Here is an 18,255-nt window from a genome sequence, read left to right on the forward strand (position 1 = left end):
GGCATCCCTTCACTAAATCAATTTTGTTTCATGGTGCACAGCCAAGGCTGTGGATCCCCTTTCTGTCCCTCTTTCTGAGGTCCTTTTGTTACTTCTTTCTCTGGCCCAGCAGGGCTCTGCTCTGGGCACTATCAAGGGCTTTCTTTCAACCATTTCAGCCTTTTTGAGGCTTCCCGATCATACTTCTCTTTTCAAGTCCCCTGTTGTACAGAGATTCTTAAAAGGCATTACACATATGTTCCCTCCTGTTCCTTTCATAATACCTTGGTGGGACTTGAATCTTGTTTTAACTTCTCATTGTGCGCCCCTTTGAGCCGCTTCACAATTGTCCTTCATGTCTTCTGACTTTGAAAACTGCCTTCCTGATGGCTATCACCTCTGCCACGAGAGTGAGTGAGCTTCAGGCTCTTCCTTGTAAGCCTCCTTTTCTGTCGGTGCATCCGGACAAGGTTGTGCTTCGCACTCGTCCTTCCTTCTTGCCAAAGGTTGTCACTGCCTACCACATTGGGCAGACTATCACCTTGCCCACTTTCTTTCCGCCTCCACACCCTTTCAGAGAGGAAGAGAGGCTCCACCGTCTGGACCCAAATTGTGCACTCTCAGTTTACCTGAATCGCACACAATAATTCCAGGTGGATGACCAGCTCTTAGTTGGCAACGCAGGCGCCAAGAAAGGCCAGGCTGTTCACAAGAGGACTATCTCCCGTCGGGTCATCTTGTCTATCAAGGCCTGGTATTTGATGGCTAAAAAGGAACATCCGGTGGGGCCGAGTGCCCATTGTAGCAGGGCAACAGCAGCTACTACTGCATTGGGTTGTGGTGTCTCCCGGCATGACATCTGTCAGGCTGCCACATGGGCTACGCTGCACACTTTTACAAAGCTGCCTTGACAGTCCACTCCGGAGGGAAAGCTTCTTTGACCATTCTGTTCTCTGGGACTTTCTGGTGTGATTTTAGTTCGCAGACCCACCACCGTGGTTGGTATTGCTGGGGAATCTATTCTAAGGTAAGGAATCTATCACTAACGTGTTTCTTTCAGATGACCAAGTTACTTATCTATGGTAACGATATATCTGTAAGAAACATTAGTTGGTGATAGATTCCTTAACGCACTACCCCTCCTCCCCGTTCTGCGAACTGATTTCTAGTGTTAAGGTCATCCTTTCGGGCCCTTGTTTCTATGCACCAGTGTAAGAGAGTGGCTCTGTATATACTGTACCAAAGTAAGGTTCAAGTGTCACAGAGTCCACAGTCCCCAGATGTTTGGCAGAGGTTAAAGTTAGATATAACCTTACTCTCTAAAGTGGTAGCTTGGTCGAGCAGTAAGGCAGTATCGGAGGACAGTGTAAAACACCTGTTGTACACACTCAGTCAGCAAATGGTCTCACACACTCAAGAACTGAACTCTAGGCCAACTGTTTTGTATATAAAAATATATTGTTTTATTTTAGAACCACAAGTAGGTATAAATACTTTCAAATAGCAGTTGACTTTTAAATGCAGTCGATACAGTTGCAATATGCAACACAAGTTAAACACAATTATAACATTGAGCTCAACTGGAAGTTTTAAGTAAATGCAATAACACCACTTTACTCAGTGCTGAATCCTGTATTTAGCCCTGGTGCATTTCTTGGAAACAGTTGAAAGAAATCTTTTTTGTTACACATGCGATTTTTAAGGAAGATTTGTATGTTTTGAAAATCAACACTTGGAAGAATTTCTGGCAAAAACCTGGCAATGTTATCCTATGGGAGGAAATCAGGATATCGGAAAATCACAGTTGTAATTACTTTTGAGGGTCAGTGCTGGGCACAAATATCCAGCACTAGGATCTCTCCTGATAGCAGGCGAGTAATTTCGTTTTAATTGATAGGATGATTTTTAAGGAATATTTCAAAGTTTCAAAACTCTACACTTGGAAGAATTTCCAAGTGAAACCAGGCCCAATGTTAGCCTATGGCAGGCAGGGGTCCTTTGGCTGGTGGCTGCTAGCAGGCAGGCCACGCAGCTGTGGGAGCTGAGCTCCTGGTCACTTACACAGGGCAAGTGGGGAAGTAGGATAGAACAGATGCTGCACTTCCAGTGGCACTCTTTTGGGCTGACGGGCGCCCAATGTATTTCAATGGAAAAGCTAGGAGTTGAACAAAGGCTGCAGGCTCAAGGACTGAGATTCCTCAGGTGCGACCACCACTTCGAGAAGTAAGTCGGGAAGCTGTATGTTAGGTAGCCACCCTAGAGGAGGGCACAGGGGGCCACAGGGCGCCAGGTGTAGGGGTTTCTTTTGGTGCCGGAAAATCTGACCCTCTACTGGTCATGGTTGGAGGGGTCCCTGGTTCTGAAGCTGCATGCGTCGTCAGGAGCGTCGAGGAGGGTCCTTGGGCACTGGATTTGTGGTCACGATCGCCTGGGGGGGGGTTGGGGGGGGGTTGTAGTAATGTCCTTGTGGTCACATGCTGGGCTCGGCGTGTGCAGTGTGTGCTGGATTCGCAGTTTCTGGCTGGCACCAGGGGTTGTTGCTGTTTGAGCAGAACCACTGCTCGTGGGAGTCCCAGTCTTTGAATGAGCAAGGCAGTCAGGTCCTCTAGGGTTTTTGAGGTTGCTGACGAAAAGAGACGCCGGGACTTAGCAGGAGCAGGTTCGATGGTCGACATGCCTGTTGGGCTGGGGCCAAGTCAGTTGGTGTTCTCTTATTAGCAGCTGCACACCAGGTCTTCTTTCTTCTTCTTGTTTCAGAATCGGAATCTGAGACCCCAATATCAGACACCTACCATTCTATAAACGAGGGCCCTTTAACCAACTACATTATTTTTTACACCAAGAGAAGAGCCCAATGGAGGAAAGCTATATACGCCCTGTTCTCAGTTTCCTCGTCCAAAAAAACACCATACGGTCTCAAGATCTCCATCATCCCCTCCCAGTTTTTCAGGGCCTAAGCCCCTTTCACCATTTATCACACTGGGATCATTCTCCTGCAATCCTCTGACCATAATTTAATCCTACTTGACAGCATCTTCCCTATCATCAAAGACAAAGTCCTTAGTACCGCTCCTCCCGCCACAATCACTACTAACTCCATAACGCCCACCATGGCCACGCAGACCTCCCCTCCTGGGCTTTCACCTACAAACCCATCTTTCCACACACCCACCCCGACGCCAGGAGAGATACTAGCTCCTGGGAACCACTCCCACAATGGCTACATCACCTCCATACAGCCCAATATGTCCATAACGCCCCCCATGTCAAAGCTGAAATCCGCCCCTGGGCACTCACCTTCGAACCTATCCGTGCATACTCGCACCCGGACGCCAGGAGAAATCCTATCCCTTGAGAACCACCCCCACAACACTGACATCACCTCACCCTCACTTAGGATCCATCCAAGTAACGTACCTTTATAATAGTCCAACGAACTTCAGGAACCCTCACATGCCCATATCCTCAAAGCACACCCCTCCCCCTCTGTCTTTTTCCCCATCTCCGGGCAACCCGACTGGTAGTTCCGACCATGCAGATTCTGACAACTGCTACCCTCCAATCCATATCTTAACCGCCCCCTCGCCTAGACAGAGACAACACAATGACCAATCCATCCACTCCAGACCCTAGGTTTGATGAAATCCTACTGTCTCTACAATATATCAAAGATTATCTCCACAAGCTATGGAACCTGTTTAGATTGTAACCCACGATCAGACGACATACGGGTGATAAGAGCAGGACCCACCACAGCAACTGCCCCACACCCCAGCAACAGTCGCAACGTCTTTCCCTTAATCGGCCCCCACCAAGATGGAGAACAGTTCCCAACGGCGATTCCACATCTCGGCCTGTTCGCAGGGATAATATCCTATCCGACATGGACATACACGCTCTCCTACGATCCACCCCCTCAACCTAACCAGTCCACAGTTGTCCCGAACAAGCTGAAACAGCCTTCTCTAATCAAAACCATACACCTCAGTACACATAGACCCCCGATTCACAACACCAGAGGTAGAATCTTACTCAAGTTCCATTAACACTGGAGCCTCCAACTACCTCCAAGTAGTGTCTCAAATGCATTCTACTAAACTGCAGATCAGCCTCAGCACATGCAGCAGACATTGCTGACCTTATTCTCACACTCTATCCTGACCTCTTAATCCTTACCGAAACGTGGCTAAATGAAGCGTCCAACCCGATCCTTGACATACTGCCCCCCAATTATGACATCACTAGACTAGACAGACCACTTAGACCAGGTGGCGGTATTGCCTGCTTCTTCCAGGACAACCTCGCAGTGAACCGCTCACCCTCACCGGATCTTTCCTCATGTGAATACCTTTGCTTAGATATCTCTAGTAATATTATACAAATTTGTTCACTGCACACTTTTTACCACCCGCCTGGCGATAACCTCACCTTTATCAAGCAATTCATGGATATTCTGACCACACTTCTGGATCATTGAAATACCCATATATTCCTCTCTGATTTCAAACTCCACTGGAACGACCCCAAGGACCCGGCAGTTAATAGCCTCAAAACATTCTTGTCAGAGTTAGACCTTGCCCAAATCTGCAATCGTCCCACACATGTCAAACGTTCAACCCTCATCCTGGTGATTGCCAACCCAGAGGCAATTCAGCTTAACGCAATCCTCCCCTGTGATTGGTCTGATCATCACTCCATCACCTTCTCCATTATGGTACCAGTCAAACTACGCTCAACACAACCATCAAGACCTAAAGTATGGAAGAGAAGCCTACAAAGCCCCCTCACAGATTTGTCTTCTACCAATGTCAGCCTCCTGCTTCCCCCTGAAGACCTAACGGAGGTTCAAGCCTTGACACAGCACTACTTTAACTCCATAACTTTGATCTTAGATACTACAGCACCTCTTCAACTGAAGAGACTCTCTATAAAAGACTCTAAACCTTGGTATGACGGCAGACTCAACAAGGAGAGACGAGCCTTAAGATTAGTTGAATGGAGATAGAGGTCATCACCATCCATCGACCACCTTACACTGCTAATATCCTCCAGAAACACGTACTATAGAAAGATCAGACACTCAAAATCAAACTTTTTCAAAAATCAACTAGATCAAGCCAAGAACCTACCCAAGAAGTTCTTTGAACTAGTTAAAACGCAATCTCGTGGCGCAGCTCACCCTCCCCAAGATGGTGAATGCTCCCCCACCCAGCTGTGAAGAATTCTCTTCCTTCTTCACGAGAAAGATTTAACTCCTGAAATCAGATCTACTTAAGGCCTCATTAATTCAGATCGACATGCAGAAGATCACTCCTTCTCACACGCCAGGAACCCCAGGCAACTGCACAACCAAGCTCACCCTCAAACACAAAACCTCCTGGTCCTCCTTTACAACCTACAGCGAAGAAACAATCCTAAAAGCACTCACATCCTTGAACCCCTCCAACCACTTCTCTGACCCCCCACCCTGCTAACCTCCTCAAAGATCCTTCACCACCTCCAGTGCCACTTTGGACAAAGATCATCAATGCTACCTTAGTCCAAGGGATTATTCCGGTCATTCTCAAATTGGGACAAGTTTCCCCTATCCTGAAAAAAACAACAGCGGACCCCACAGACCTGAATAACTACCGACCAATTTCCAACTTCCCAACTCTAGCGAAACTCCTTGAAAAATGTGTTCTCACCCAGCTAGACAACCACATCACCAACTTCCACCTGCTAATAAATTTCAATCTGGCTTCCGGGCAGGGCATAGTACATATTCGGCCATGACCCACATCGTAGACGATGCTTTAAAAATACTAGATCAGAACGAAGCCTGCCTACTTATCCTACTTGACTTATCAGCTTTCGACACCGTCAAACATGACAATCTTCTTGACCTCCTCCAACATAGAATGGGCTTATCAGGGTCAGTTCTAAATTGCTTCACCTCTTTCCTCCGTAACAGATCCCAAAGGTTCAAGGTCAACCAATCCCTGTCCAAGACCGTCCCAGTCACATTAGGAGTCCCGCAGGGCTCCTCCCTGTTCATCTTATTCATGGAACCTCTTACTGAAATCCTCAATTCTTCTAATATCCACTTTCACATGTACGCTGACGACACACAACTTTAAAGATTAACTCACCGGGTGACATCAAGGCTCTCAATTCAACTCTACAAAAAACCCAGTCTTGGTTGACGGATAACCACCTCAAACTAAACTCCCTCAAAACCGAATTCCTACTAATCGCCCCACCTAACCAAACAGACACCATTCAAGAATGGCTTAAACAACTTTCACCGCTACATTGCCAACCTCTTTTATTCGACTCAGCAAAATCACTGGGAGTAACTCTGGACAGTAATCTAAAAATGCAAAAACATATCAGTGCTGCAGCAAAAGGAGCAAACTTTCAGATACACACCCTGAGAAAACTAAAACCCTTCCTCCCAGCAAATGACTTCAAACTGGCAGTCCAAGCACTAGTACTTCCCAGACTAGAATATGGTAGAGCAACGCTTTGTGGACTCCCTAGATCAACTACTGCCCCACTAAGAGCATCACTTAACTCGGAGGCCAGACTCATCACAGGTTCCAAAGGACATTGCCACATTTCCGCCGACTTCAAAACGCTTAACTGGCTACCCTTCGAAGCAAGAATCCAACTAAGAATCGCTTGCATGACACACAAAGCTCTACATCACAACACCACGAGCTGCCTGGCCCAGAAACTGGAGCTCTCCTGTGGAAACAGATCCCCTAGGAGCGCCACCAACCTTCTTTTGAAGCCTCAAAGATTTGATAAGAAGAAAACTTATAATTGCGCCTTCTCTGGAATTGCTCCAAGGATTTAGAATGCACTACCCCCAGAAACCAGACTCAACCCATAATTTGCTTCCTTCAAAAATGAAGTTAAATCTCTTTTCATGACGAAATTCATGTGAACATTATTTCGGATTCCTGGAACACTCCAGCTGTAACATATATGTCTTTACCTCGATTTTAATGTGTTTCTTTTGTACAATGCTTCTTTTGTCTAACTACCTCACTTGTGAAGCGCTCTGAAACCCGCAAGAGTCTTGTTCGCGCTATACAAAACCTTTAAATAAATTAATAAGGCTCAGGGTGACCCTTAATACTAAATTTAGGGGCCTTACAGGTATGGGAAGGTCAGGGACTAATGGGTCCCTTCCCTGGGGTGAGTACTCCCCCCTATCCTGCTACTCTCTTGTGGGAGGGGGCAGGAGCCTGTCTCTGGGTAGGGCTCCCCATCCCCAAGATGGCGGGAGCCCGGAGTTGTGCTTCACCTCGCCTCTCCCACCTTGAGGGCAGAGGTTGGCACACCCCCGTTTGCCGCCTGTCTTCCCACCAGAGTGGGGATCAGAACTGTTGGGGGCCAGTTGCTGAGTACATCAAGTGGCCTTGAGAAGCTCAGAAAGGCGGTGTGCCTTTGAACCTCCCTCTACCAATCCTGGGGGAGGAAGCTTGGCACCTCGTCCCAGAATGTGCATTGTTTCAGGCCCCCCCCCCCCCCCCCCCCCGAGAAAAGCAAACTCTCGACCCAGGGGGTCCTGAAACATGTCTGGTGGTGGCAGCCTCAGCAGCCACGCAGTCAGGACACTGGGAGTTAGTTTGGGTCCAGGGGGCATCTCTAAGATTTCTTTGTAAAAAAAAAAAAGGGAGCGACCCCACTGCCCAAGAGACAGGGTACCACAGGTAAATCAAAACTCTCTTGGGGTTACCAAAGGTCCCCAAATAAACTATAGTTTCATGCACATCCCAATATCCAGTTATCCAGAAACTGCACAATCCTTCCACAACAGACGTAAACAATAAAAATGGACCATTTCCAACAATTATAATGCACACAATGATAAATGCCAAAGCTTTTTGACACAGATATATTAAAAACCTAAAAAAAATAATACTATTGCTAGGACAATCCTGCAATCTAATCAAGGTTACAGTTCTACCTTTAAAAACCAAAATGCCACATATAATTAATCCGAGAGACACAAAAGTGTAAACATATTCTTCACATCATAATTTGGTTATTCCACATGGAATCCATTTAATCAACCTGTTCAAATGTCCATCATCGAAATCAGATGTTGGGCATTAACACGTTCCTTGGATACAACCGTATGATTAAACAGAAGCATTGACGCGTTTCGGTGGTACTTGATTGTTAACAACCACCTTCTTCAAGACACAGGAAATATTTGTCTCCCTTACACTTAAAGAACAATAAATACACCTAATATGAAAACAAAACATAAGAACATATGTCACCATCTTTGTATATTTATATATTTAACAAACCTGTTCAATATCTATACATATTACATAGTCTACTGAGTCAGAGTGTACATAATTGTCTGCAGGGTCCACTTGTTAAAAAATTTAAAAAATGCATCACAATTCCCACATACTTATACTAATTTATAAATAAAGGAGAGCATGCTCATTTCGACAGTTACTGCCCCTATGTATCCACACACATATACTTCCTCAAATTCCACATCATACCTACCTCATTCACACATGAGGTGAGTTTTATAGTTGTGTAGCTTACTTTATATAGAAACGGGACCACTCGGGGCTCAACAAAATTTCATGGGAATCTGTTGAAACGCAGAAGGGAATTTATAATTATTGTGACAACTGCCTGATATTGATAAACAACCAAACAATAGGTCCCTGACCCCGAATCATATCCCAAAGTAGCAAACATACCTCCTTCAAGGTCTGTGACTTCCACTTTCTACAAGGTACCTTGGTCTCAGTCGACCAACAATGGCGCAAGATGCCTATTTTTATATATATATATGTATATATATATATATATATATATATATATGTATATATATATATATATATCTCCAATACCTATACAAAGAAGAATATAGGTGTAGTTGACCAGTGTATTATTACTTTTGCTGTACTACTCCTTTAGATAATTTCGAATAAAGTCATACACTCACCGGAATAACGTGTATGGAAGAATCACCCTTCCATGCTAATAATAAACATGAAGAGGCGCTCATAATGGTTCTTGTTCCTCTGTAGTAAGGGTAGGAAACCTCTGACCCGGTTGTAGAAAGGAGGTGAATAAACCTGAAACTCATTTGAAATAAAAGCCCCATTTACTTAATATTAAAACGCGAAGGTCCGTTTTTTTTAATTTTGTTTATTATCGTGCAGGGTCCTGCTCTATCCGTGTAGGACACTGTATTCAGTTAATACATTTCACCCCATATGTTCAAGAAACGGGGAACATGATACCGGTATAACCGGCATTCTAAATAATTGAAAACCATTTAAAAAAAATTCTTTTTTATGTCTGTTGTGAAAGGATTGTGCCTTTTCTGAATAACTGGACGTTGGGATGTGCATATAACTATAGGCTATTTGAGAACCTTTGGTAACCCCAAGAGTTTTGATTTTTATTGGCATCTCTAAGATGCCATCTGTCGTGCATTTGGCATTAAATCTCACACTGGCATCAGTGTGGGTCTAATGTGATGAGAAGTTTGATACCAAACTTTTCAGTCTTCAGTGTAGCCATTCTGGTGCTGTGGAGTTCGTGTTTACGACCTCCCAGCACCATAATCTCTTAATGGCAGTACTGCACTTACAGTACCCAGGAATGGACTGGGGTACAGGGCTCCTGCACCTGTACCCACACCCCTGGCATAGTGCACCCCGCTAGAGGGGTGACTGAAGTATGGCAGGGCAGTGTGTTGTGGGCATTGCACACAGGGATGTGTGCCATGCCGACTCTTTGTTTTGTTCTGCACTAATACACTCAGCCTGAAAAGGCAGTGTGTGGATGTGTGTGTCAGGGTACAAGACCCGTAAGGGTGGCACAATAAGGGCTGCAGCCTTTAGGGGCCTTTTCTGGTCACAGTGCCCTGGGTACCTAGGGTACCATTTACCAGGGACTGACATGTGGCCAGAGATGCCAGTTGGGTTTAGGTTTCAATACAGTTTTAGGAAAAGAACACAGGCCCTGGGCACCTGATTGGCAGGAGCCCAGGGCACATTCAGTCAAAGTACATCAGCAATTCAGCAAAAAGTGGGGGCATACCATGCAAGAAAGATGGCACTTTCTCACAACCAGTGGTCAGTATCTTACATGGCTCTGCCTATGTTGCGGAAAGTTGTGTACAGAACTGTCGTCCGCGCGTCTAAGTAGCTCCGGTGAAGACATCTCGGCGAATACGACGCCAACAACGCACACAGAGCCGTACGACGACACCTATCGACGCGCAGGGGTGCTGCTGATGAAAGCTTTCCGGATCCAGTCTGACGCCTGGAGATATTCTTAGGTAAGGAATCTATCACTTACTTATGTTGCTTACAGATATATCGTTACCGAAGGTAAGTAACTTGTTCGATAAGCAGTTGGGTTGGCTAAAAGCCCACTGCAAGTTCCTTATAAGCTCACAATAGATCTTTTCCAACCATCCAGCTTGCACAGTTTGATGGACAAGACCTAAAAACGAGGGTCCTACATGCTCACCGTTAGGCACTCTGGGCAGGGTTAATTCCTGTCCCAGCACTGATAGATGCTGATAGAATAGGAGCAGATTTCAAGACATCATGTCCACTGCATGATCTCATTGACTCGCGGCTCTTTTAACAGAATGTTTTTTCTTCAAAACGTTGCAATTGCGTCTCCTGGCTTTATCCCAGAGCTGCTCATGTGCTTCCTCCGAGCTCCTGCTAACTGTTTATTCACCAAAATGAATCAAAGAGGAGACCGCGGATACCCTTGCCTCAGGCCCCTCTCCAGCACCCATTTCTTTTAACTTTATTTACAAGTTCTGAACCTTTCACATGTAAGCCCTTTAAGTAGTTGGATCCAATATCTAACACTGCTGTGGCATACTTCTCCCCACTTAGTCTAAAGAAATATTGTCAGTCAGTGTTCTCAGACAAATGATTCTGTTTCTATGTGGTACAAATCCTGGCTGCTCTGTGCGAATCGGATATTGGACTTAAACAGCATTTTCCCCACTCACTTTACTACATTAAGGATAAAAAGAGGTCTACACGGCCTACAATCTGTGGGTCTGTTTCAGGTTTTAGAACCAATACGAGTGTACAATTTTAATTGTAGCCATTTTCCCTGTGGCCTTACCTTTGATAACCTGCTTAAAGGGAGCATGACACATCTTCTTTTATAAGTGGCAAGTCTGTCTTATCTCTTTGATCAACAGTCAAGTCAGTGAGATTCATCTCGTAAGTATCTCCCTATCAGAGTGGACATTTTGAGTACACAAAGTTTTAGGGGAACCCCTGAAACAAAGAACTTATAGCCTTCAGTGCGCCACCTTGATCATCTCTTCACTTTAACATAGACACACTAAACCAGTCTCTCAGGAACCCTGATAACATCTGCCCAACTAGTCACTTTCTAAGTCAGCTATAGCAAAGAATGTCTAAGGCAACATATCATTCCCCCTATCTATGTTTAAGACTTGTTCATTCATACTGTGATTTGGGGACTGCACCCCTGATCCAGTTCCAGGCAGTAGAAGGGGGAGTAAAAAAATACACCTTTCCATACTTTGGTATTTACTTACTAGTTAGCTTAATCATTTTGTTGTGCAAAAATGCATCTCTCTCTCCTGTAATTCAGAAATGTGCTATTCTAGATGGAGTTCCCGGCTCCGGAGGAAGTGCAAAGGCCCCTTGCATCCTCTTGATTTGGAAAACAACTTTGACAACCCCCTTCCACACATCATCTTTGGAATCCCATGTTCCAGATAAAGTTCCATTGTTGTGCCCACAAACATCTCTGGGGTTACATACACACATACATACACACATACACACACACATACATACATACATGATCTGTCCAGTAGATTAATATTATGTACTTGTTTCTAGCCCCTATTGAAGTCAGGGGGTTGGTGCTGGGGGATCTTTTCCCACAGAGTATGCGACTTAGGACGATATTGATTTCAATTCTTAGTAGACTTCTCTCCCGTATTTGAATGATGGATAATGCCATCTCATGGAGAGTTTTGTAGGATAACTTTCTGTTTTACATCTCACTGGCCTTCTTTTTTATTTTTTCTCTTTTTTTCTCTCCAATTTTAACCAAGGCACATACAATAGCCGGTTAAGGTACAATCAAAACCCAAATCATAAAGGGAGAGAAACAAAACCAGAATAGACAAATATACAATGTCCCGTTCGGTTTAGTTACACATAGAAATTCATATTCCTATCCAGTACTGCATATTTTTAAAAAACAGTCCAGCAATACTAAATCATGATTATGCACAGAAAAGAAAACATCACATATTGCTAAATACCAAAAAAAGAAACCTCTCATTGGCCTTCTATTGATAGTTATAATCTGTCCCTTTATTAAGTTGCAATAGTTTCATGCGTTGGTGTCTCATTGTCCATTCTCTCTTTTGAAACGTGAAACCCAGTCTCAACACACCTGAGTAAAAGGTGAATGCTAACTGTAGCAAAGACAAATTAGTGTGAGAAAAGTATGTTGGCTTGTGAGAGGGAGTGATGTAGAGTATTACACCAAGGGAAAGCTTTAATGTTATAATTGTGATGACTGATAACATTCTTAGTCTAACAGGTATTTTATTGTAAACATAATTGTGCTGACATTCTTGGTCTGACAGGCGTTTCATTGTAAACATCCTCCCTTTTGTCTGACAGCCAATTCTGAAGGAGTACAAGTTCAGTAGTAGACCATGTGGCAAACGTGTACACACCTTGCTAAAAAATGCCTCATTTAGTGTTGTTGATGGAAGTATGTGTTTCGTGGGCAGTTCAAATACCTGATTTGCATGTAAAGAGTTTTGCTAAATACCTAATAAAGATTATTTTGGAAAATGCATCTAAAAATACACCTCCGTTTGATGTTGGACTTTTTTTTGTTGCAGATGATGATGTGCCTGCAGACATGGTTGCAGAAGAATCAGGTCCTGGTGCACAGAATAGTCCATATCAACTTCGCAGAAAAACTCTTCTACCTAAAAGAACAGCTTGTCCTACAAAAAGCAGTATGGAGGTAATCACAGTCATTGGAATAACCTTTTGGGTTTAAAAATGCCTGGATTTCCAGTTAATACATTTTGAATATAATTGATTTTTGCTTTGAGGAGGATAGTCTCTGTGTGTCTTAGATAGAAGAGCACTATAATTGTCACCCGATTTGTTTTTACAGAATCAAGCAAAATGTATTTGGGGTAGACTTCAATCTAGCTTCTACCTAGGAGCGAGATCAGCAGTTGTTGTATATTCCTGAAATATAGGCTTTTCTAGCAAGTCCTCTGCCAGCAGTAGAGGATCTCCAGAGCATTAAGTAAACCAGCATTTGGAAAGCCAGTAGGTCTCGTTTTAAAGAAGCAAATGGCTCTGCACTGTCTTTTCTTCATGCTCTACAGTGTCAAAGCATATACTGTACAGCATGAGGAAAAGCTGTAAAAATAAAATGAAAAAGTAAGCATAATGATGTGGCTGCTTAACAGTGTCATTTTGTAGGCATGTGAATCTGTCACCCCATACACCCCCCCCCCCCAGCCCCCCAGGGGCAGCATCATCAGGCTTCATTTATTTTTTATGTTATTGTAGTGCTGGTAGCAGGTCAGGTAGGGCATCATTGTGAGGCAGGAACGAGAGAACAGCATGGAGCAAAGCCAGGGGTGGGGAGTGAGAGAAGGGGGGGGGGGCAGAAGCACATGGGCCAGAGAGGAAAACAGAAACATGGGTGGGCTCTACAAGCACACTGGTGAAAAAGAGCAACTCTGGGGCATAGAAGCTCACTGCGAGAGTTGTGGTGGGGGCAGAAGCATACGGGTAAGGGAGGAGAGAAAAGCACATGAGGAATACAGATTACAAACACATGCATTCTAATGGAATGCTTCAACAAAAAGAAAAAAAACTTACAAAGTTTGATCAGTGAGGGGACACAAATACCTTGGCCATGGTCTAGAGGAGGGCCAAACACAAGACTAGGATGTGAAGCAGGCGCGCTAACGAACACGAAGCAAGCAAACAATTGCTCAGTGGTAAGCAGTAAGAGAGCTTTAAGCCCATTGAAACCTAACAAAATGTCCTGCAAGAGACCGTGCATGCTCTGTCTCAGGTTGGACCTAAGTTGTATCCATTATGTTTGTGTTTTAATAATTTATGTTACACCTTTGGAGGTTCCTCAGTTTCTCTTTTCTATTTTTTTTTATATTGTTTTTGAAAGGCCTGGCATCTGAACACTTGAATTTTAAATGTTCTGCTAAACAATGGCCAGTCTGCCATCTTAATGAAGTATAATAGATGGCCTGTGGTATGTCAGCACACAGGGGTGAATTATCATAAAGAAAAGTATTTTCCATGATAGACTGAGAGAGACGGAGAGAGATTGAGATTGTGATTGTTTGTGTTTGTTTGTGTTTGTTTGTGATTGTTTATGTTTGTGATTGTTTATGTTTGTGATGGTTTGTGCTTGTGATGGTTTGTGCTTGTGATGGTTTGTTTGTGTTTGTTTGTGTTTGTTTGTGTTTGTTTGTGTTGTGTTTGTGTTGTGTTTGTGTTGTGTTTGTTTGTGTTTGTTTGTGTTTGTTTGTGTTTGTTTGTGTTTGTTTGTGTTTGTTTGTGTTTTGTTTGTGTTTTGTTTGTGTTTTGTTTGTGTTTTGTTTGTGTTTTGTTTGTGTTTTGTTTGTGTTTTGTTTGTGTTTTGTTTGTTTGTTTGTGTTTGTTTGTGTTTGTTTGCTTGTTTTTGATTGTCTGTCTGCTTGTTTTTGATTGTCTGTCTGCTTGTTTTTGATTGTCTGTCTGCTTGTTTTTGATTGTCTGCTTGTTTTTGATTGTCTGCTTGTTTTTGATTGTCTGCTTGTTTTTGATTGTCTGCTTGTTTTTGATTGTCTGCTTGTTTTTGATTGTCTGCTCGTTTTTGATTGTGATTGTTGTTGCTGATTGATGTTGATTGTTGTTTTTGTTTGATCGTTTGTGATTGATTGTGATTGTTTTTGTGATTGTTTTTGATTGTTGTCGATTTAATAATTGATTGATTGTTTATGTGATTGTTTTAGTCATTGATTTTGATTTGTGATATTGATTGTGATTCTTTGTGATTGCGATTCTTTGTTTATTTTGATTGTTTGATTGTGATTGTAATTGTTTATTGATTGTTGTTGATTTAATTGTCTGGCTGATTGTTTTTGTGATTGATTGTTTGTGATTGATTGTGATTGATTATCTTGATTGATTGTGATTGTTTGCGAAAGAATGTTTGTTTGTTTTTAACCCGCTAACCGCGGCGTGAATTCAGCCGCTGTGTAGGCATTTTCATCAGTGGGCGCGGTTCAGACGGCTCCCGGCTGTCCTCCGCACACTCCCATCGTCACGTTGGATGGCCGGGGTCCTTCCTCCGGGAGCCGTCTGAACCCCGCCAACTGATGAACAGGTTAATTGTTTGTTAACTGTGATTGTGTTTTGGTATTGATTGATTGTGATTGTTTGTGAATGATTGTTTTTTATTGTTTGTTTTTGATTAGTTGATTGTAAGCCGAGCAACTTGGCAATGCAAATGGATGAAAAGGGAGGCAGGGGTTTTGAAACTGTTTCAGTTTGTGTCCATCAACATGCAGAGGTTAGCACATTTACAATAAACCTTTTTACATTACACAGTTACATTTCACTTTTGTTTACACGCAGGTAAGTGTTAACTGGTTTTGAGTTGAATCTCCAGATTTTGTGTTGACTGTTAAAGTCGGGATTCCCACATTCAGCAGAGCCACACTGTACTTCCGGGAGAGAAAAGTCGCAAACATTAGCAACAATATATATATTTTTTATCTCCTTAGGGTGCTTCTACATCAACTACTGAGAATTTTGGCCATAGAGCGAAACGACCGAGAGTCTCCGGAAAATCACAAGACTTACCAGGTATCTTAACTTACTGCTGTTGAATCTTAAGAATTTCACATTGGCGCTTCCCTTTGAATTTAATTCTTCTTCTCCTTGGTGCTCCATTGCTCTGGTAACTTTGGTCTTAAAAAATAAATTATAACGATGCTCCGTATCAAATTGTTGATTAGATCTCCTCAACTCTGGTCTTGGTGTGAAAAAGGCACATTTTTGTTTGCTAAAAATATGATCATAATGTAGTAAATCATATTGATAGTCTAATTCTTATAATGCTATTGAGCATTTAACCTCCGACTATATGGATTATGTTAGTCTTTTTCTACCAAATCCACTGCTCTCTCCAACTCGTTTGCTGGTATATTGGTGATATCCTAACATCCATTAATGTTTTCATAGCAGCGCCTGCAGAGCAGTATCTTCAGGAGAAGCTGCCAGATGAGGTGGTTTTAAAGATCTTCTCCTACCTACTGGAGCAGGATCTCTGTAGAGCGGCTTGTGTGTGTAAACGCTTCAGTGAGCTTGCTAATGATCCAATTTTATGGTGAGTGACAGCTATTCGTAATCCCTATGTGTTCTGAAAAAATCTAATATTACACCCTGTGTTGTGTGCCGTCTTTGTGTGTGAAAAGAGTTTATAAAATAATAAAAATATTAACTGACAAATGGTGGTTTTTAAAGCCCACTTCACTTTCTTTTGTCTCTTAAAAAGATTGGCATTTAGATTTTGTTGTACTTTAACGCTGGGCATTTGGAAAAATATTAGTTATTTTTTTTCTGTTTATCTTGTCATTTGGTTAGTGTAATAGTAGTGTTGGTACTGAATTTATAATTTTTAAAGGTGCACAGAGTTATATAAAATACTTTTATTTAACATACGATGTGTCCTTGATGCCATTTGGGAAACACTTAAGTGTAAAGCGTCTCCAAATCTGATAAGGTGAGAAAATCAAAACGTTCACCGTTCTGAACAATCAAGTCTGACTCCATCAGTGTGAGAATTCCTTTGCCACAAGAGTTTCAAACTGCTAGGGCTTTGAGGGGTATTGGATGTGGTCTTCCTGAAACATGAGGCAGTTAACTGCTCTTTCCATTTTCTTGATTGAAACTCAAATAGAAACTTGGTAAAGGTGGTCCTGCATGAAGGAGACATATATTCAAGGACAGACTCGAGAACTGGCATGCCATGCCATCTCTTAATATCTGTATAAACTTCTATTCTCTCTAGTTTGTTTATTTGTGAAAGTAGAAAGACTGGCAGTGCTAGGAACTCTCTACTGGTGTTACTAACAAAAGTTGCCACTGGTCCTGTGGGTTAGGAGTGCTTTGTAAGGGCGCATCTTACAGCCAATTCAAGAATTGGTAAGATTGCCTAGGGTAAGTCAGTGGTTCGAATTGTTTCTGGAAAGGAGGAATCAAAGTATTGTGGGCAGACTGAAGGATAAAAGGTCAGTTACGGGGTGGGGTCCTTAAATGCATTTGAGAGCAACTGTGCCTATTAGGATATTATTACGACATTCACAACCGCACTGAAGAAATATGTATGAGCGACGGCTTCAAAAACATTATTGCAGATAAATTCAATATAGCTAGGGAAAGCAGCTCAATGTGGGGGAAAAAGCCCTACAGAGGAAATTATTAAATGTAGGAAGCCGGCTTTGTAAATAAACCATACCAAAGTACAGTATAGCGTGCACAGATTACAGTGGCTCCACTGAGACTAAAATGGATAATACCTCACTCTCTTTTGTGGTAGTGTGGTCGAGCAGTTGGGCTTATCAGAGGGTTGTATTAAGCATTTGTTGTGTACACACAGTCAAGAAATGAGGCACACGCTCCATGACTAACTCCTAGTCCAATATTTGTATGAACATGTTACTTTTATTTTAGAACCAACAAGAACTCAGTTGCAGGTAAGTACCAGTTTCTGGGTACAGGCCCTGGGTGTTTAGATAGCTACAGGGTGAGAGGTGTCACAAGGCAGCACCAAGCATACACCAGCAGCGACACAGGGGCAGCAGGTTGCAGGGTGCAAAGACCGCATCGGACGCCCAATGCAAGTGAATGGGGGGGGACTCCGTTTTCATATAGATGCTGCAGCCTCGGACCAGGAGGCCAGACGAAGGAGACCAACGACTAAGCAGGTAAGTTTAGAATTCGGACAGCGGGGCATCGTCGGCTGGGCTCGCTAAGGTCTGGGGCTGAGGATGCAGCGTGCCCTTAGACATCGGGAAATCTTCACCAGAGCCATTCGCGGTCGGGTCAACCCTTTGTGCTGAGGCTACAGGTGTCTTGGTCCAGGAGAGGTCAGCCACCGATGGATTCGAGGTCTGGATCGCTGGGGAGACTTCGCTAGTCCAGTGGGCCACTCGGATTCGGCTGT

General features: G+C 43.3%; 1 protein-coding gene across 2 annotated transcripts in view; it reads left to right on the plus strand.

Annotated features, from left to right (window-relative positions):
- Positions 1-18,255, plus strand: part of FBXO11 (F-box protein 11) — a 517,411-nt gene that overhangs the window by 102,116 nt on the left and 397,040 nt on the right. The window contains exons 2-4 of one of the 2 annotated variants that reach the window (XM_086927768.1): positions 12,893-13,020; positions 15,812-15,893; positions 16,272-16,416. In XM_086927768.1, coding sequence (XP_086783894.1) covers positions 12,893-13,020; positions 15,812-15,893; positions 16,272-16,416 — 355 coding nt within the window. The remainder of the gene's footprint in view (positions 1-12,892; positions 13,021-15,811; positions 15,894-16,271; positions 16,417-18,255) is intronic. The other variant, XM_086927769.1, reaches the window with a different exon arrangement.

The sequence above is a fragment of the Lissotriton vulgaris genome, chromosome 6, assembly GCF_964263255.1.
Source record: "Lissotriton vulgaris chromosome 6, aLisVul1.2, whole genome shotgun sequence".
Classification (NCBI taxonomy): Eukaryota; Metazoa; Chordata; class Amphibia; order Caudata; family Salamandridae; genus Lissotriton; species Lissotriton vulgaris.